The 21,144-nt window shown below is 39.1% G+C and overlaps 1 protein-coding gene across 1 annotated transcript in view; it reads left to right on the top strand.

The window, feature by feature from the left end:
• The window catches only part of LOC139737975 (uncharacterized), a 48,330-nt gene that overhangs the window by 10,739 nt on the left and 16,447 nt on the right, over nucleotides 1–21,144 (top strand). The window contains exons 7-11 of the mRNA XM_071648642.1: nucleotides 143–196; nucleotides 1,139–1,243; nucleotides 1,480–1,591; nucleotides 2,687–2,789; nucleotides 4,087–4,143. Of these exons, the coding sequence (XP_071504743.1) occupies nucleotides 143–196; nucleotides 1,139–1,243; nucleotides 1,480–1,591; nucleotides 2,687–2,789; nucleotides 4,087–4,143 (431 nt within the window). The remainder of the gene's footprint in view (nucleotides 1–142; nucleotides 197–1,138; nucleotides 1,244–1,479; nucleotides 1,592–2,686; nucleotides 2,790–4,086; nucleotides 4,144–21,144) is intronic.

The following is a 21,144-nucleotide window of genomic DNA, read 5'->3' as shown; positions in this document are numbered from 1 at the left end:
TTTCTCTTTTCATTTTGTTTGTTTGATGTTGTAAGTATGATGCAATATAATTTGGTACAAATACACTGTACTCTTCTACTTTTCACTTTTATTTTGATAATTTTGTTGATTATTTGTGTCATTGGTCATTTCATTCATGTAGGGTCTGGCTGTATTTGATCTGAGGATGTCCATCCCTTTGTTGTATGTATATGATGTAAGTATGGTACATAAAGTCTATCTGATACCTAATTAGCACCCATTAGTACTTGCTGAAAGTGGTAATGAAATGATTGAGCATTTTCTTTTTTTAGCCTATGTGGCTAAGTCATAAGCATACCTGCCAACTGTTCAGTTTTAATCTGAATATTCAGTTTTTTCACTGAAAGAAAATGCTTTAATTTCAGTGTGTTATGATTTTTGGAAATATATGTGTAATATGTATAAGTGTATGAAATTTATGAAAGTTCAGATTTTGTTTGTTCAGATTTATTAAGTCTCAGGGTTAGCAGGTATGCATAAGTCATAAGATGGGGTTTGCCATCCAATACCACTTGTCCCCACAAAAGATATTGCTTTGTTTTGTTTTTTCACTTTTAACCCATTTCAGTACTGCCTGTTTCCTATGGTAGAGGAAGTGGGGAATCAAGGCTTCCAAACAAACAAATCAAATCAAATCCTCATGACTTTTTCAATTTGATTAAACATAGCAAAACCATCTGAATTTCTTGATGAGTACTAATGGTGTGTTTTGTTTGTGAAAGTATCAATGCAAGCACTGAATATTCCACCAAGAATAAAAAAACTGTGTCTCTGTAAAGAACTTATAGATGTGATAATATAACTATACACTATGATGTATGAAAAATGAATTCCTTTTGGTTTTCTGTCACAACCATAATAGAAGCACTACCTTGCAGAACATTTTAAACAGATTTATTCATCTAAAATTGATAGTTTACACTTAATCAGAATCAGAATCAGAAGTGCATACAAATGCACATCAAAATGTTTTCTCTTTATTAAAGATAGCCTCACATTATCCTTGGGTTATGGTACATGTACATGTGTAGTTTCTAGGTGTACCATACAGCATGTAATGATACTGAAAGTGCTGAAAGTATCATCTTCAATATGGATGCCATGTTTTCCTGTGCAGTTGCACTGTGATGTGATCCGTGACGTCAGCTTTCTGTCAGACAGTTGGCCCTGGTGTTCAGGGGAGACCACCTTTGTCACTGCATCTGTTGATGGCCATGGAAAGGTGAGTTGTGAAACATCTGTCTGTTTGTGATATTCTTATGGAAAGCTGTGGACATTACAAAAGGTTAAAGCTTAAGCAAGGCTGCACGCCGACCCATTTTCTCTACTGTTCTGACCTGTCTGTCTGACCTGTAGGTACCCAGTTTTTTCCATTTTTGTTTTTTCTGGTCCTTTTCTGAAAAAGTTACTGGTCCGACAGTGATTTTTACTGGTCTGACGCTCTCTTCTTTTTCAAAGGTTGTAACGATAGATGGCCGCACCCTTCTAGACATTCCCGCTGGTGCTACTCTCCACTCAGTATCTCCAACCCCGGGCCCCTACAACGCAATGGCTGAAGATGGTTTTTCAAGTGAGTCACTTGTGTCAGGATTCATTTTTTTGTGTTATCAAGAGTCAGAGGTTGAATGTGAGCAGTCTACAAATCATGATTTCCTTATTGTCCAGTCAAACATATTGAAATTCCCCCATCATACGTGAATATATCACTTGTAGTTTTTAAATAAGTAGAAGCCTTCAAAGTCCTAGTTCTCACAGAGCTGTTTCAGTAACGCTTCTGTTTATTGGTACTTTTATGGACTCTTGATTCCGCCAAGTGCCACAAAATTACCCAGAAATACACATTTCAGCATAAGGAACTAAATAGATTCGAGACAGTTTCTCTCGAGCGAGGCCCTGATACCTGCACTAAAATCATCAGTGAATTCAGTGCTTGATTCAAAGTATACACGGACCTCTGAAATAAATAGAGTAGATGTGAGCACATGCAGCTTTCAGAAGGTTTACTGCTCTTTAGTGTGGGGAAAAATTGAAGTCCCATGAAGACTAATCTGTTTTTCTTAATTGGCTAATGCTTCAAGCATCTTGAAAATTGCAGGAATAGAAGTGTTTTGAGGAAAAAGAAGAGGTTGATCCCTCCTGTCGCTAGAATGTTCAAAACTTTACACTTTAAAACTTTAATTTCGTCAGTGGTCAATGGTCATGTTGATCAGTCAGTAGTGAGATTTTAAACTAATGCAAATTAGTAAGATACAAATCTTGAGATTTGCATCTCGATCCATATCTCAAGATTTTGGCCTGTGTGGACGTAAAAAGAAATCCCACTTATTAGCACAATCAGCATCGCAATCCGAATCCCAAGGAATTTGCTATAATTTTGGAATCATCATGATTATTTGAGAAATAGCATGATAATTTGCACCATGACGAATGTGTGGAGCAAAATATCAGAGTTTTTTATTCGGTCATTCAAAGCATGCATGATTGAACAGCGCACTAACGCAAGGGCAGGGGTCACCAGTTTGGTAGATTTTGGGCATGTACATTTTTGTCAACAAATTTTTTGGGTTGCGACCGTTTCCCACTATCTTGTCTGTGTGAATGCGATTATAGTGTTTTTACAGTTCATGTAGACATAATACTTGTCCAAATGATCTTATCACCACAGGTGTAATTATGCTGGGTGGAAGTGAAGTATGTGCCTACTTGCCTGACGTCGGTGTCCAGGAGACACTAAGAGAAAACGGAGACGAATCGATATGGAAAATAAGGTACTGACCTCAAGAAGATTCTTGCAGAGATATTTCGTCAATTTTGGTTTAGTATTCAGCTTCTCAGAATTTATGTTTGCAGAGTGTGTAGGTGTTGTTCTTGAATGAAAAAGAAAATGTGAATATTTCCTTCCCATTCGTGGTTATTAAACCATTGAGGATGAGCTGATTTTGCTACAACACACGTTTCCCATAGACACCTGCCTGAGTATACTTGATACTTCAAAGGTTTAAGAGTGCTGTTTAATTGTGGTTTTATTTTGTATGTCCTCCTCCTAACAGTGTTTATCACAAGAGTATGGCTGTGATATAGGTAGTGGTTTGCCAGCACCAAAAGAATGGGATTGTGTATGTATGTTAAAGGGATTGTATCAGCCCCCACTCCTGTTTGAGATGGAATCCTTTGAGTGGTTCTCATACTGATAGTCTTGGGCTCTCATCTCTAGAAACATTGAAACATTTTCCCAGCTGAAAATGTGGCAATACACAGCCGCTAGGTCACCTAAAATAGATTTGCACTTGATGTTGTTGTCTTGTGTATCATGATGCAAGCAAGAGATTTTGCTGATAATCAAACTCTGAAATATTCTCATTCCTGTTACTGTAAAAGCTGTTATTTTTGTGTACAGCTATTTTTGTGAATGAGGAGGTCACAGACATTTTTGCAAGATGTTGTTTTCATGATTTGGCACCGAGGCTGTTGTAAAATAGAGTGCACCAGTGCCTGTCTGTTTATAATAGATTTGCTTGTTGGTAAATTAATGGCCAAACAGCGATTTGTGAAATTTGAAAAAGTTAAACCCTAGCAAAAATAACAGCTTTTACACTACCTTAAACTTGTATTACTGCAATTTGTAATGACCTCAGTATAAAGAAACAATGAAAGTATCAACGAAAGGTACCAAAGCAAATGGTTTGATCATTCCCAAAAGATTATTTATCACACATTGCCATGCATTCTTCCTGAAAGTGAAACAATATTGAGATGTACATGTACACTGTGTAGTTCATCCTTTTTTTTAATCCATAGTCATAACCTATTCATGAAATGTGTAGCTTCGTACACATTATATTATTAGCCATTGGTACAGTCAAAGAAAAAAAAAGTTTTCATTTGCATCGCTGTTTTTTGTTCACATACATGATAAATGTTCTTGCTATTCCACAAATTGTAAAATATCTTTTATCACAATATTGACAAATATTTTCAGATGCTGTTTCATTGTTACTGATATCATAGAGTCCCTTGTGCTAGTAGATGTCACTTTGTTTTTCTCTTCATCTATTCTGTGGATAGGTACACATCAAATGGCAGCATGTTGTATACAGCTTGTGAAAAGGGTGTGATAAGGAGGTAAGTATTTTAATATTTGAACATGATAGACACCTGCAAATCCTTACAGCAAAACTGTTAACATACTTGTAGGTCTGTTGAAAGGAGACCATACCTACAATATTAATTTTATTGTCGGGGAAAAAAAATCACGAAGTGTTCTATGTTTTCAAAATGTTGACAATTATTATGACTGTCTGATATCTCAAGTAAAGTCAAGTATGAAGAGGTGATTTCAAAAATATGTAAAATGAGTTTCAGTTTATTAAAAAATGGTAGCACTGCACAAAGGATGTTGTAGTTACATAACCATGAGTGTGTGTTTCTCATTACTGTCCTATTATTGACTATTACTGGGTAATCGAGATTTAGACTATGTCTCATTTATACCCACACACATACAAGTACACGTACACACACACACACCCATGTTTACATAGATAGATTGATTAATTTATCGATTCCCTGTCATTGTGTGGCCAGTTTACATTGACGTGTAGCGATGGAACAACACAATCTCACTTTCAAACTATCTTATATCAGATGATGAATTTATTGGTGACGCCATTAAAAAAAAAGAGAGAAAGAAAAAAAGATCTGAGTTTAGCACAGTGTCAATGGTGAATGGAGGTGGGACACTGTTTCATTTATGAGAATAGTGACAGTGATAGCTGACTGTCATTTATGAGCATGTTTGCTCTGACAAAGCTACTTGTAACAAAAGAATTCATCTGCCTTTATCATTTCACTCAGTAATGGTTTAAGTGCTGAGCTCCTTGGCACTCCCACCAACGTTCTGTATGTCGCCCCCTGTTGGACATTTTGTGTCATAGTATACCCTTCACAGACCCCCTCAACAACTGATCTTTGGGTGTGTTCCAGTGCCTTTGTAAAGCATACTGTACAATACCCTTGCCTTTAGCATGGCTATAGTACAGTAGACTTCAGAAGAGGGGAAGAATGTACCCTATATTTAAAGACCCAGTTGCATTGGGATACCATGCAATAGGAAAGGATGGTGGACTTGCAAAATGAGAAGAAAAGCTGATTCAATGGCTTATGCAATTAATCAGGTGCATCGCTATGTCAGCACATAAACTACTGTAAAAGTGGATATTTTCGCGCGGCTAATTTTTCGCGCTTGGCCGGGTAAGAAGATTTTCACGTGTTGTTAATTCCTTGGAATCAAGACATCATGCACAGGGACATATGGCAAGCAAAAATATTCATGTGCTTTTATTTTCGCGCTAGTTTCTGGTTGCGTGAAATGCACAAAACTTTCAACACCGCGAAAATTTCCACTTTTACAGTACCCCCCCCCCAAGTTATGGCTGATACAGACAGTAACATTAAAAAAAAGAACACCCAAACCAAACAGATATATATGAATGCACTTTACTAGATGTGTAAAAGAGGCAATGCATCTTTTTCTTTGCATGTGACAATACTACATGAAATAAAGATAATGATATAGTCAGTGGAATCTTTGGACTTCAAGCATTCTTCACATGCTGACTGCATGAACGTGATTTAATCTGAATGACTCATACAGTGTATAGATCTTCAGAAGTTTTATGACAACTATATACATGTACATGGAATTGATTCGTAAGCATAGAATTGCCGAAGAATGCACATAAAAAGCTTTTGCTGAATCGCGAGAAAGTTATTTTGCACATGAACAGAAACGGAACATGTAATACATCATTTTAACTACATGGACAGTTTACCAGTGAGATTTCATGTCTTATGACACACAAACAAAGGTACTTGTAATGAAGTCTGTAAAAGTTTCAGAACCGGCTGTCTGTTCCTAGGACTCTCACTCGTACAGGAGACAGATCCTTCTCAGCAGCTGCCCCACGCCTATGGAATCAGCTCCCTCAAAGTATCAGGGAATCACCATCTCTGTCAGTTTTCCAGAAGTCGTTGAAGACTTTCCTTTTCAATAACTGATTGATTCATTATGTACTTTTTTTTTTCTTTCTCTCCTTGTTTGTTGTATTTTTTTTTCTATCTTTCTTTTCTCCTACCTCCCGAGTGAAAGATGGATTTGTGAAGCGCTGTGATACATATGTACTATTTGTAAGAGCGCTATAGAAATACTAATATTGTATTGTAAGTATTACATTCTTGTATCTACATTGTCACTGTATACTCTTGGCAAAGTGATGGATAACTGAAACACTTTGTGTCATGTGTAAGCTCGATAGTACATTGAAACTAGGTATATGTGTGAATAGTGCCATGAGAAAATGCTTTACTGCCTCTTCAGCCATAAAGATGTAACAGTTGTAGGTGTTAATTACACTTTGTTCAGATTGCTGACAGTCATCACCTATACAACACACATAATGACCATGACATCTTTTTCACTCAGTCACAATCAGTGTCTACTTTTATTATAAAATGGGCTTTAGAATCTTTGCAATCTGATCGGTCAATTGTCATGTATTGATCTTTACTGATCCACACTGAGCCATGCGTCCAGTAAATCCGAAAATCCGAATGCATGGTTCAAGTCTTGTATAGTATAGTAGGTGTACCGGACGCATGATGGGGAAAATGGTTGTATTTCTTGAATTTACGAGCCCATTTTATAACACAAATGATGCACAGGCCTATTTCGTGGATCAGCGAGAATTGGATGCTCTCATTTAACTTTGGAACAGTCTAAAACCCACTCTCTGCACTTGTGGGTTTAAACAGTTCCAAAGTTGAGCTCGCGCATCCAATTCTCACTGATCCACTCTATCCTGCGCATCATTTGTATACTGAAGCATTTGACAAAGAGGATAATACATGCAAACATTCAGTTAATTTCTTTTCATTTATTGGTTTCTGCAACTTTTTCGTGAACAAAATTTACAAAGAAAAACATAACAATACAAGATATGGTGAAACTAAAGGTACATTTTGACTTTGTGATAGAATTACTATAATATAATGCAGGCATATCATAATCAATGAGCAATATGAATTGTGTATCCTATAACAGGATTTTTGGTGGGGTTGCAGAGGTTGACACCAAAAGCAAAGCTTGTAAGTGTAACAACCCTGGAAGAAATCTTCAATTCACATTTCTTTATACATACAATTCATATGCATGATAGGCTGGGTACAGGATGGGGGTGGGGATGGGTGTGTGTTGTCCCATTTGATATTTGTTAGAATTGTTATAATTGTACAGCAAAGACATGGTGAATACAAAATATTTACAATTACTCAATATAACAAAAATATATAGTTCTGGTTCGTTATTGATGATTGAAGAACATTTCCACTTTTTTTCTTAAAGGAGTTCAGGAGATTTATCTGTTTGGGGGAATTTGGTGAAGTTTCATTGGCACATGCTATGGATCACCTTCCCCCCCCCCCCCCCCCCCCCCCCCCCCCCCCCCCGCTTTCATCAATAATTTCATATCAATCGTAACTAATATGTACACAGTATACATGCAGAAAAACTTTACTATACCAGGTCGTCCATTATACATAGTAAATGTAGAGAAAACACATACTTCCATATTGTATTACTCATATCCTTGAGTTCCAATTGTACAGTTTTCATGGAAATATACCCTGTAAGACAAGTTACATAAAAGATATGGAAATACACTTACGTAACATATTATGAAGCTAGTGTAGAGTGAGTTAATTAACTAAGCCTGACAGCATACGTTTGCATGTCACCATAAATACTTCAGAGTGCCTTGAATTGGGGGCAATCATTATTTGATGTAAAAATTGCGTCCTTGTATTTACCATTCAATCATCATTGAAAGCATAGAAGAGGGAACAGTCATCAACAGGGAAAGAGATTATTTGCAAAAGAAACTCTTTCTTATAAATTTCTATTATTTCTGTTTATTGCGTTGTAAATGTGAACACTGGCACTACAAGGGCCATGTTGTGACAGACTGCAACAAGTTAAATTTCATCCAAATCTCATCCATAAATGTTCTTCAATTAAACCTAGCATTTTGCTTGGATGTTTGGTATAAAGTAGAAGCACTCTTCTCAATGTGAGATATCTCTGTCAAGATGAAATGGCATTACACTGTTTTCAGTGCAAACAGTAGACATCACATCAACAGAAAAAGTACTTTCCTCACTTTTCGTTTTCGTTTGTCAAAGTAGGCCATTATAGTCTAAGTGTTTATCACCCCAACTTAAGAGAGAGTTCAGGAGTTTTTTTTTTTAATGACCTGTGTTTATCCATAGTTATGTCAAAGACCACAAAGGTTCAATGGACGTTTTGCCCAGAGCTTCACCTCATTCTAGTTTCATTCAAATATCATCAACAAAGGGCTGAAAATGTCCACATATTTGCTCTGAGTTCCTTTCATGTCAAGCCCCATCGGATTTCCGTGGGTTGGAATAAAAATCCCAACAATGACAAACAAACCACAGAGAAAGTTTTTTTTTTTCACTCCACACAACTGGAAAACAAGAACAACACAAAAGCCCCTCAAAAAGACATTTCTTTGTGGGGCCTGAAGGTTGGTAGCTCAACCCCATAATCCTTAGAGATACACCAATAACAATGTACAGATTTGTAGGTGTCCCTCTCAATGCTTGTGAAGCGTTCCAATTGTGCGCAATGATCAATAAAAAATGCAAAAAATGCAAGCAAGCAAACAAACAAACAAACAACAAAAACACCAAGCAAACAATCAGTGGTTCTTGGTAGCTCAACCTTATAATCCTTGGAGATACACCAATTACAATCCAATGTACAGTGTAGGTTTGCCTCTTTGTGCTTATGAAGCATTCCAAATTTGTGCAATGATCAATCAAAAAAGAGGTTCTTGTGCACAGCATTACAGTGGATTGTATCAACCAATGCTACACAGACCCAGCAAACAAATCACTCCCAATTTGGGGAACTTCTCAAAGTGTTTGAGTGAGTGGTGCTCAATATCTCAGGTACCACCTAGGAACAGCCACACACATAGCCATGAAGTCGATGTGTTAAGAAACTTTTGAGTATGTTATCTACAGTTAAAGGCATTATTTACCATTGGCAGATGAAACAAAAACCCAGCTTTAGTGCTTCAAGATAGTTCTAAAATGTTAGTTAGGGATAAAAACAACCACTAAAAATTTGAATCTGTAAAATCTATGTTAAGTATTGTTAAATGTACAAAATAGTTATGATAAAGATGTTTCCCGTCTAAATCGACTACAGTTACAGTTTGTTGAGAAAAATACAGATATCTTCTTGTATTCTAAGCTTTATCACAAAAATTTTACATGATAGAATGTTTTGTGGTACGGTACAACTGACCTACACTGTATGTATTAGATGTCATATTTTGAAATTTTTAAAATCAGTGCTCCCAAAGGTAAACAGGACCTTTAAATGATGAACTTTCCTAAGTAGTACACTGGTACTGGCTATGGTACATGTACTTCACTGTTCACCACCAAAGTCAGCAATTTAAATATCTTAATAATGCAATTATATTTTGTTGATAAACAATTTACTTTTTATATAGATAGAAATTAGAATGGCATGTCAAACCCAGACTACAATAATGATGTATACACCTGTATGTAACACATAGAAATTCCTGACATTTTTAACATGATATCTCATGAATGCTGCAGTTCACCTATAATTAAGTACCATGCTTCTCAGACAATCTTACTCTTGATGACCACAATTTCTTTCACCTTCATGTTTTTCTACTGCACAGTAAGAGATATTCAAAAGAGTGTGCAGTAGTTTTCTGCAATCTTGAGCTGATTGATGTTAACAATGTTTGATCAGAGTGATTACATCTTGTAATTATTGGCTGCACTAATGGCTATTTATTAAGAGTTATTAATGGGTGCATTCAGTTTTTGATTTCCAAAATAGTCAACAAACCAAACGTCCAAATTACAGGAATTTGCTTTCAAATCCTTGCAGTATACCTTCATGTAGTGACGGATAAATTCCAATGTTGGTCAGTTCCATTTCATTTCTTTCTGTATCATTGTGTGAAGTTTGGGATTGTTTGGTTTTCTTCACCTTTGAGGGATCGTCCTTTGGTTCCATGGTCACTACAAAGTTGTCTACGGCAGGTGATGTTGCACTTGCCAACCTCAGGAATGTTGTTGAGTCTGTTGCACTTAGCTCCTCCCGGATATCACCCCCACTGTAACTGTACCTTCGGGTAGGCTTCACAAGGTTGCAATGAATATCTGCAGTGAGCTCAACTCTGTCAGTTTGGGTGCGCTGGTTGATGATGCTTTTTGTAAGGGGATGTTTATTGTACCCACCGATTTCATAGATCTCTGGATAAGCAGCCAGGTTTACATAACAATTATATTCCATGTTAGTGTCACCGTGAGGAGTGGCAGTGGATTTGTCAACTTCAGTGCCTTTTTTAAGAATGTTGGCATAGGTAGCAATGTCCCTTGTGGTCTTGAGCTTCAAGAACTTCCTTAACTTCGTGAGCTTAATGTGCCGGCATAACTCGGGCCTTGTGCAGTGCCATAGGATGGCCGAAAGCGTGGTCACCACAAATACACCCCCCAGCAGGGCAGCCTGGGCTGTCTCTGTGGCCTCATTTCTTTCCTGTGACTGAAGTAAAGTCTGAACCAGATCTTCTCCTTCGGTCGTGATCTCTCTGCACTGCTCTTCAGATGTCACTAGAGGGCAGTTTTCCAGAAGGTAGGAGACACAGACTGTGTAGCCTGTATTTGGAAGCAGATTCCTCACTCTGTAAGTTGCATATGTCCGATTCACATAGTAAGAACTTGTCTCCACATCACCAAAGGCATGTACCTGTACAAGGTGACCAGTCAGCTCGTCTTGCCCATTGTAAGGGGTCCATGAAACACTAATGGTGTTGTCTGTCACATCTGTAGACTGTATTTGCAGAATGACATTTAGGCAGGTGATTTCATTCACTGTGACAGTTGGTGTAGCTGTGGTTTGTGTGATCAGTGTGCTGTGTTGGGTAGGAGCTTGTGTTGGTGTTGGAATAGGCAAGCCCTGAACAGTGACATGAAATCGTGAGGATGCTTGGCCACGTTCATTGTCAGCAGTGCAGCTGTAAGTACCAATGGAATCTGCCCTTGCAAACTGAATTACCAGTACAGTCCCAAATTCTGCCGTGTAAGTATTAGTTACATTGGATGTAGAAGACACCATGCGTCCATCTGGTGTGTACCACTGGATTGTTGGTGCTGGATCACCGATGGCTTGGCACTGAAAGGTAGCCCTGTCTCCGTAATCAAGTATGGTGTGATATGGCACTACTGTAACAATTGGTTCACAAGGTAAATCACAAAGTGCTAAGCCATGCACAACTTGTCCCTGGTGACGCCTTGGTGTCGCACAATACCAACTTGTGCTGTAATAATCAATTTCAGACTGGAGAAGCCACTGCACAAAAGATCGTATTGGGCAACTGCAGTTCCATTCATTGCCAGCGAGGATGAGAGTGTCCAAACTTGCTATGGCTTCAAATACTGCTGGTGACAATGTTTGAAAGAAGTTATATGAAAGGTCAATTGTTGTCACTTCATGAAGTCCCTCAAATGCATGTACCTGAAGTGAGTGCAGTGCCATGTTGTTTAGGTGGAGCAACCTCAGTGAACCAAGGGTGGCAAATGCTCGAGGTGGAATCATTGGTATGGGATTCATTGAAAGATCTAGAGTCCTCAAGTTTGTTAAGTTTTGTATTGAGGCAACAGGAATGGCAACCAGTTGGCCTTGTTTCATGTGTAGGGAAGCAAGACTGGGCAACCCACGAAAGGTCTCATTGTCTATATGAAGCAGTGGGTTGTTGCTCAAGTCCAACACTTGGAGACTAGGTGTGTTCTCAAAGGCACCCTTTGGAAGACTTTGCAGCAGGTTCCTGGCAAGGTTCAACTTTTGAAGATTGACGAGTTCTGTAAACATGTCAGGTGACAAAGATGACAGGTTGTTGCTTTCCAGGGTCAAGATGGTCACGTTCCTCAATCCTCTGAAGGCCCCTGGGCTGATTTCACTGATCTGGCAGGAAGTAAGGTTGATGGAGACAAGATTGCTGAGCCCTAGGAAGGAGTCAGCTGGAAGGTTCATCAGGGCACTGCTGGTGATGATGAGAGTGGTGGTGTAGGATGGGAAATTGGCAGGGAGGCTAGAGAAGCTGTCTGACTGACACGTAACCACTTGGGTCATGTCGTCACACTGACAGCCATGTGGACATGGTGAGGGAGATGTGCCATGATGCTGTGGTGGATCTGTTGCATGGTGCTGTGGTGGATCTGTTGCATGATGCTGTGGTGGATCTGTTGCATGGTGCTGTGGTGGATCTGTTGCATGGTGCTGTGGTGGACTTGTGCCATGATGCTGTGGTGGATCTGTTGCATGGTGCTGTGGTGGATCTGTTGCATGATGCTGTGGTGGATCTGTTGCATGGTGCTGTGGTGGACTTGTGCCATGATGCTGTGGTGGATCTGTTGCATGGTGCTGTGGTGGATCTGTTGCATGATGCTGTGGTGGATCTGTTTCATGGTGCTGTGGTGGATTTGTGCCATGATGCTGTTGTGGATCTGTTGCGTGGTGCTGTGGTGGATCTGTTGCATGATGCTGTGGTGGATCTGTTGCATGGTGCTGTGGTGGATCTGTTGCATGATGCTGTGGTGGAGTTAAGCCATGATGCTGTTGTGAATCTGTTGCATGGTGCTGTGATTGAGTTATGCCATGATGCTGTGGTGGATCTGTTGCATGGTGCTGTGGTGGATCTGTTGCATGATGCTGTGGTGAATCTGTTGCATGATGCTGTGGTGGATCTGTTGCATGGTGCTGTGGTGGATCTGTTGCGTGGTGCTGTGGTGGATCTGTTGCATGATGCAGTGGTGGATCTGTTGCATGATGCTGTGGTGGAGTTAAGCCATGATGCTGTTGTGAATCTGTTGCATGGCAGTGGTGGATCTGTGATGATGCTGTGGTTATGCCTGTTGCATGATGCTGTGGTGGAGTTATGCCATGATGCTGCTGTTGCATGGTGCTGTGGTGGATCTGTTGCATGATGCTGTGGTGGATCTGTTGCATGATGCTGTAGTGGATCTGTTGCATGGTGCTGTGGTGGATCTGTTGCATGGTGCTGTGGTGGATCTGTTGCATGATGCTGTTGTGGATCTGTTGCATGGTGCTGTGGTGGATCTGTTGCATGGTGCTGTGGTGGATCTGTTGCATGATGCAGTGGCGGATCTGTTGCATGATGCTGTGGTGGAGTTAAGCCATGATGCTGTTGTGGATCTGTGGCATGGTGCTGTGGTGGATCTGTTGCATGATGCTGTGGTAGATCTGTTGCATGATGCTGTGGTGGATCTGTTGCATGGTGCTGTGGTGGATCTGTTGCTTGGTGCTGTGGTGGATCTGTTGCATGATGTAGGGGCGGATCTGTTGCATGATGCTGTGGTGGAGTTAAGCCATGATGCTGTTGTGGATCTGTTGCATGGTGCTGTGGTGGATCTGTTGCATGATGCAGTGGCGGATCTGTTGCATGATGCTGTGGTGGAGTTAAGCCATGATGCTGTTGTGAATCTGTCGCATGGTGCTGTGATTGAGTTATGCCATGATGCGGTGGTGGATCTGTTGCATGGTGATGTGGTGGATCTGTTGCATGGTGCTGTGATGGAGTTATGGCATGATGCTGTGGTGGAGTTGAGCCATGATGCTGTGGTGGATCTGTTGCATGATGCTGTGGTGGAGTTGTGCCATCATGCTGTGGTGGAGTTATACCATGATGGTGTGGTGGAGCAGTTGCATGATGCTGTGGTGGAGTTATGCCATGATGCTGGGCTAGTACCAGTCCACTGCAGAGAATAATGGTCAGGAGCATCCGGGCTGGTGGAAACATTGTGTGAAGTTGGGACAATTCCTCAGTGATTCACAGGTGTAGCAGTGTGATGAACAGTTTTTGGTTTTGCTTTTTCTACAGAAGGGAAAACAAAGTAAAATATAACATTTTATGTTTTGTTATTGTTAACAGATGTGCATAAAGAAGAGTGAAAATAACTTTGTGTGAACATTTTGTTATTGTATTCGAACATGCTGATAAAAACATGAGTAACATGAGAGTAAAAATATAAAGTCCATGCAGTAAAGTGTATGTAGCACAATTATTGAAACTGATTTAGTATTTTGATATTTTATTTTCCATACCTATTCATATGAATATATTCTTTTGCTGGTCCCATAAAATGTTCAAGCAAAATTATGACTGAGCATTGCCTGAAAACCTCTTAGCAGATTAGCAACCAACCAATTATCACTTTGTCACTGTACTCGAATGCCACAACACCAACTAAAGAACATGTTGAAAGTTACTCTATGCAATAATACGGGTAGATTTGGCATGTACTTTTATAAGTATGTAAAGATGTAAAATTTGCTATTCACCACGTGTGTAGACCTGAAATGTTCTGTTTGGGGTAGAGTAGGGGAGTAAGAAAGTTGGAAAGATCAGACAAAATGAAGAGGATAGAAGGAGAAAGAAATAAAGGAAGGAGTTGAAAGTAATAGAAATGTGAACGGAAGGACGATAAGAGAAAAGAAGTATTCTTCCTTGGAGCTGTGGGTGCACCGGATAAGGTGTCATAGGCAGAGAACAGGCGGAGTAACATACGTAGATGGAAATGGTAGAAACAATAGGAATAAAGATGCAATTCTGTAGTTAGTAAAGATCAGGGACCTGTTGTGTGATGTATTTTACCTTAGAAAACTTGGGTAAAGAACTGGAAACTCAGGCAAAGAGTGATTCCACCATTGACTTAATAAAAAGTTATGATTTTGTTTAGCCTTGTAAAATCTAATAGAACAGTTTTTGAACAGTCGATATAATGTGTAAATGAACAAGCTGATGGTAATACCTTGACAGTTGTGTGGACATAGATTGCACCCCCCCCCCCCAAAAAAAAAAAGACAAAAAAAAAAATCAGTTCTTCTCTTAGAATAGTGCTATTTTCTCGGTGAATAACTCCAAAATTATGATAAGTTCAGACTAGGGCATGAGTGCATATGAGATTTTATATACAAACAATATGGTAGATTTTCAGGCGATGACATCATCAACTCACTATTGTATATTAGCAGACCTACCAAGTCTCACCCCCCCCCCCATCAGCATTTGTTATGCTCACCCCCACAGGTAACATTTTCTCATGCCTGCCAGAAAGAAAATAACCTACAAATTCTGCCACATAATAAATCATGTGTGTCATACATTCTAGTCTCATTCAATTGACCAAAATTTTGACAAAAAAATTGCTCAAAATGATGTCTTCCACAGTAGTTAAAGGACCATCTTCCACAATGAATAGATGAGAATTATGCACCAAATGAAAGTGCACACCAAACTCTGCAATTTCTAATTCCAAATTGAAAAAAAAAAGCTCCCTTTGAGGGGTTTGGATAGCGGCATCCACTCCTGTTACCCTGCTAAATCACAGTTCCTTACTCCTAGCCAGCTAAGAAACTTGGCATCTCTATATTGGCAGTGACAGATTGCTTTGTGAAAATCATTGAAACTTCACAATTTCATAACTTCTAATTTCTCCTCTGTATTGATCAGATTTCCATGGTCGTGCTTTTTCCTCTTCATACTAACTTGGAATTCCTCCTTTGTGTGCATGAATGTGATACATCATTCCCAGTACACAGACTCGCAATCCTTGATGGTCTGCAGATAATGAAAATCACTGTCTTCTTTGATGCAGCAATCATTCAAGTCTGATTTCATGACGATTTACATTATGAAATACTCAAAGCAATATAGATGAATGTTTACAATCTATGTCACGTGGCTTACTAATGACAAGGCGGAGCTTGACATTAGTAGTGGCCTAGTTTCCCAGGGCAACTAAAAATAAATGTCAGACCAGGATATTTCCAAAATGGTTATCTTTTGGGCTATCTTCTTTTTTTTTTGCCACTAAAAATTTCATGTATCTAAGATTTGAGAGACCTGAAAAGGCAACCAGCCCTGTACTTAATTGGTAATCAAAGTGCAACAAAATATATTTATCTACTTGGCAGCATGAAGGATATACTTACACATTTGGTGGTTAGCCAGTATCCAGTCCCTATTCTAGTGAGATGCAGTTGTTCATTCCAACATCACAGCAAGAAAGGTGTATGTGAATATGTCGCAGTGATTCCGGTGTGGTTTCTGGAATGGCGAATCCAAGATGATCCAAGTGCAAGTAGCAAATTCCACCTGCACCTCATTTGAGGCTATGCTCAGTGGAAATACCAAGAATTTGTGCTTTTCTGCTCTCTGATTCTCTTTGCCTTCTGCAACGGATGTCTGTCAAGAAGGGGAGTGTCCAATATCACTGCTGGATTAAGACAGATACTGCAAGCATTTGCAGAGATGGAGTAACCTGGCCCATGCAGTCATGTGTGCTTATCCTTGTAGCTGTTGAATGGGTGAGGAGAATGGCAGGACTTGAAATGGAGACCACCAGAGCGTGCTCACTATTTAAAAACAGTTATATGCAGCATCTTAGAAATTTCAATCAGAGATCAGATACTGTGAGCATTCACAGAGATTGGGTAACCAGGCCCAAGCCAGTCATGGGTGCTTATCCTTGTAGCTGTTGAATGGTTGAGGAGAATGGCAGGACTTGAAATGGAGACCACCACAGCGTGCTCACTATTTAAAAACAGTTATATGCAGCATCTTGAGAATTTCAGTCAGCGATCAGCCCATTGTCAGGAGATGACATCAAGCACCAAATGGCCAGACGTTTATTATCACTCTCTTTCAAAGGGATTGGAAGTACTACACTGAATGAGAAGCTATAAATCCCTTTACTTTTATGTTCTTTGCATTCTAGGAATCAGTCAGTAATCAATCCATTGTCAAGGAATCAAAATAGCCAAGAGACTTAAGATCACACTCCTATGATGAATATAGAGTGCTTCCTTAACCCAGACCCTCCAAATCTCTCTTGTGTAGCGTCCGGTTTTCAGTCTTTACAGACACAACTCCCAGAAGAAGACCCTGGGGTTTCATTCAACTCTATCGTCTGCTACGCTTTACCAAATTTGCACCAGGTCCCAAAGTTTCAGAGAAAAGGTAGATAATTGAGATGCATCCTCCCCCATTAGTGCTCCCAAGATGCACTCCAGCATGCACAGTGTAGTGGGCAGGGAATCAATTCAGCCACTCCCTTCTCAGTCTCGCTTGAGTGGTCAAGAGGGTCACAGATATGCCTACCAGTACTGGTGATGCTGTGTTTACAAGTGCTCTGTTTTGTTTTGTTAGCTTTTGTCCAGATACATGTACATGTATGCCATGTACACTGTATGTATGAGATCATCATCTGAAGGACTGACCATCAAATAGAGGGCATAATAAAATATATATATAATATTTCTGGATTAACATTTTATACTCATTGTATGATGAGCTGTGTGCAACTCAGTGGATGCCTGGTAAGACCACCAACTATCAATCATGATGTTTCTGGTCCAAGTCCCTTGCTAGCAGCAGTTGTTCCCCTAGTGAAAGGCACATTATCCTTAATCAGGTTGAAGGCGCATGCACTCTAAGTGTGTTGGACTACATGTAAGCTTATTGCAACACCAGTCACGAAATCATTGGCTGTCGATCAGGTTGAAAGGAAAACACGCTAGCTGAATTATGTGTGAAACACTGAGTGTATTCTGAGCTGTGGTGCATACTGTAAATCATGATATATTCGCGGCATGAAATTTTCGCGAATTGGAGCCAACAGCCTTTTTGGTGGCATGAAATTTTCGCGAATTGCCACTGGCGTTCAATGCATGTAGTGTAAACAAAAACTTTCGCGTGCATTTTAATTTCGTGAATTTCGGCACTCGCGAAATTTGCGCGAAATTAAAATGCACGCGAAAATTCCTCGTTTTACAGTATGTGTAAGGTTTGTAATAGCTGATGAAGGTGACCATGGCAGTTATGCCTTTCGCTGCCACTTTGTGTGTAGTCTCAACAGATGTTGTTCCTTGAACAGACTCAAAAGGGTCGTAAGTCAAAGCGCTTCAGGAGCACTCCTTCATATCATGCCCTACTACAACTGTATCTGTCTCCAATGTAATTGTGGTATCAGACACACTTACCGAAACTTACGCCAAATGTGGACACAAACATTTGAATTTATCACCATTATTTTGATTGTGCAAAGAGTGTCTCACTTAATGGTCTAATTACCACTCACTGTACAGTTATCTTGTATGGTCACTGGAGCAATTTTAAAGCATCAGTGAATTTTAGAAGATATTAAACTTTATAATGTACTGGCAAACTTTCCTTTACAGATTTGAGGTTTAAGGGTTGTGTGATGAATTGTAACAGGATTTGACATGTTGCATGTATATAATGTGACATCAAGTTGCTCTGAGTTCATGGAATTGTGCCAGGAAACATCAATGTGAAGCCATCAGATACCTGTTCTTCTGGTGACTGAATAATGTATTCACTACTTACCACAGGCCATGTTCAGCTTAACATGACCAAATGGTTGAGTATGGATCCCATAAAGTACTGGCGATGCTGGCTGTGATGCGATCGGCTCTTGTGGTTGTCGTGGATACCAAGCTGCCGTGTTTCATTTTTTTTTTATACATTGCAGAATATCTGCTTCTCTTTTGGTTGTCATGGATACCTAGACACCAAGCTGCCATGATGCATTATTTGACATTGTAGAATATCTGCCACTGTTAGACTATCACACATGATCACAATGGGGATTTGGATATGTGGGTGAATCATTGAAAAATGAAAATAAAAAAAAGAACAACAACATATCATCCTTATCACTAATAGTGGGGATTCAATACCTTTAATTTGTTCAATATTGTATCATGGGAATCTCTCTCAGACAGTAAAAAACTATTCTTTATTCAAAGGAAACCCAAACCAATGATGCAATCGATGCAAAAGTTATGAATTTTTAAAGTTTCGGTGTTGGAACCACTGGATGAGGAGTTCATGACGTCATGTGGGGACAACAATATAAAGAAAATATACGGTAAGGGGATTCCACAAAAATTCATTTTTCAAGAAAATTACACATTCTATCAACTTAATACTGACATATTGTACAAGAATGTATGTTAAGGGTAGTAATTATTCCCCCTGCTTTCTGAAAGCGGGTAGTCAAGTGCTCTTTCATGTTGCTAAAAAAGGGAAATTATGTTTAATTTTCTTTCTCTTTTCTTTGTACTAGATGTCCACACGTTATGTCATAAAGTCAAGTTATAGTCTCCTCATCCAGCAGTCCCAACACCAAAACTTTGAAAATGCATAACTTTTGCATCGATCGTCCGATTTTCCTCAAACTTTCACTGATGCGTTCTACTAATGTGCACTACTTCCACTCAATCCACATTTCTCTTTGGTCTTGGTTTCCTTTAAACCTAAGTCACCCCATATAAACTCTGCAAATATCAAGAACTCATTTAAACAAATACCCCTAACTCCCAAAAAAACTCATCGTTTACCAGCAAAAAATGAAAAATAAAAAAAAGAATGACCATTTATCTGTGCTTGATTTTAGCACCTGAAATGAAATTGCCAAAGCACATAATCAAATTTAAAAAAAAAAAAAAATTGAACAAACAACAAATAAGTGCAGTTTGTAACCTACTAACAAGCTTTTATTCTGGTGGCATTATTGTCATTGAGAATCTGTTTTATTTTGATTTAATCCTAGATACAGGATTCTAACCTCTTCAGTTGTGTGATATTATGGTTGATGTAAAGGCAGTGTTGTAAGTGTGTAGGAGATATAATATGCTGAGTATGAGAATTTCATCTTATACAGTGTACATTGTACAGGACATGCAATGCAATTATGCCGCATGTGATTGTACCTTATGAAATGATGATAATAACATATGGTCAATTAAATCCTATTACATGTAGTTAATAATGATGATAATAGTGGCTACTTGTATAATGCACAGGTTTACCTTTCAGTGCTCATGGTGCTTCAAAAATGAACAGATAAATTTATACATGCTCATTCATTCATGTTCAAATGTGACAACAGAGAAGAAATTGCAAAGAACAAATAAGCACATACAAGATAACGAATACAATTCTTTAATATCAGGCATAATAAACTTCACAAGCTGCAGTAATGACAGTATGGACACGACTTGATCTGAATGACCCACATGGATCTTCAAAAGTTTTATTGACACTGTATGCAGGTAATGGGTTCTTTCTTGTGGGTAGAGTTGCAATTTAGTAGACACTGAAAAAGCATTTAATAACTAAGGACAAAATTATGATACAGAATCAAAATAGATGGTACATCATATATGTCAGCTGAATGGGCATACTGTAAAAGTGGATTTTCGCGCGACTAATTTTTCGCGCTTGGCCGGGTGAGAAGAGTTTCGCGTGTTTTTAATTCTGTGGAATCAAGACATCACGCACAGGAACATTATGGCATGCAAAAATATTCGCGTGCTTTTGTTTTCGCGCTAGTTTCTGGTTGCGTGAAATGCGCGTAAATTTCAACACCGCGAAAATTTCCACTTTTACAGTATTGCATATTCATGTCTTGTATGACTCACAAGCTTTGGTTAAGCAGTCTGTAGAAAAATGAGAATTATTGCTCAAGTATTACATTCTGGTATCTACAATATGACTACCATGTAGACATGTGTTACATTTAGTATCAAAATATACAGTACATACAACCTGTATACATGATATATCAGTCATTTCACAAGTTTATATGTTTGACATTCATCCCTTTGATTGCAGTGAGTTCATGATATTGCTTAGTCGTCACAAGGAGGTTCAAGAGAGTGGAGTCACAACTGTCGTATTTCCTTTGAAGTCACGTTTGATGCCGCCACTCGAAAGTATTTGAAGCATGTGGCAAACTGGATCTGCCGCGCAGATAGGAAGACAATTGACTCATGTCTCATTGCATAATCATCAGCCACTTTCTAACGAAAATATGTCTTTGTGATGGTAATTACTTTTCGCCATCCCTACTTATAAAAGATAGGTGGTATATAATGGTAAAGACACG

This window comes from Diadema antillarum, unplaced genomic scaffold (assembly GCF_040938485.1).
Source record: "Diadema antillarum isolate AM-2024a unplaced genomic scaffold, OU_Dant_1.0 seq00000717_RagTag, whole genome shotgun sequence".
Classification (NCBI taxonomy): Eukaryota; Metazoa; Echinodermata; class Echinoidea; order Diadematoida; family Diadematidae; genus Diadema; species Diadema antillarum.
Note: the sequence above shows the minus strand (reverse complement) of the source record. Positions and strands in the feature narration are given on the sequence as shown.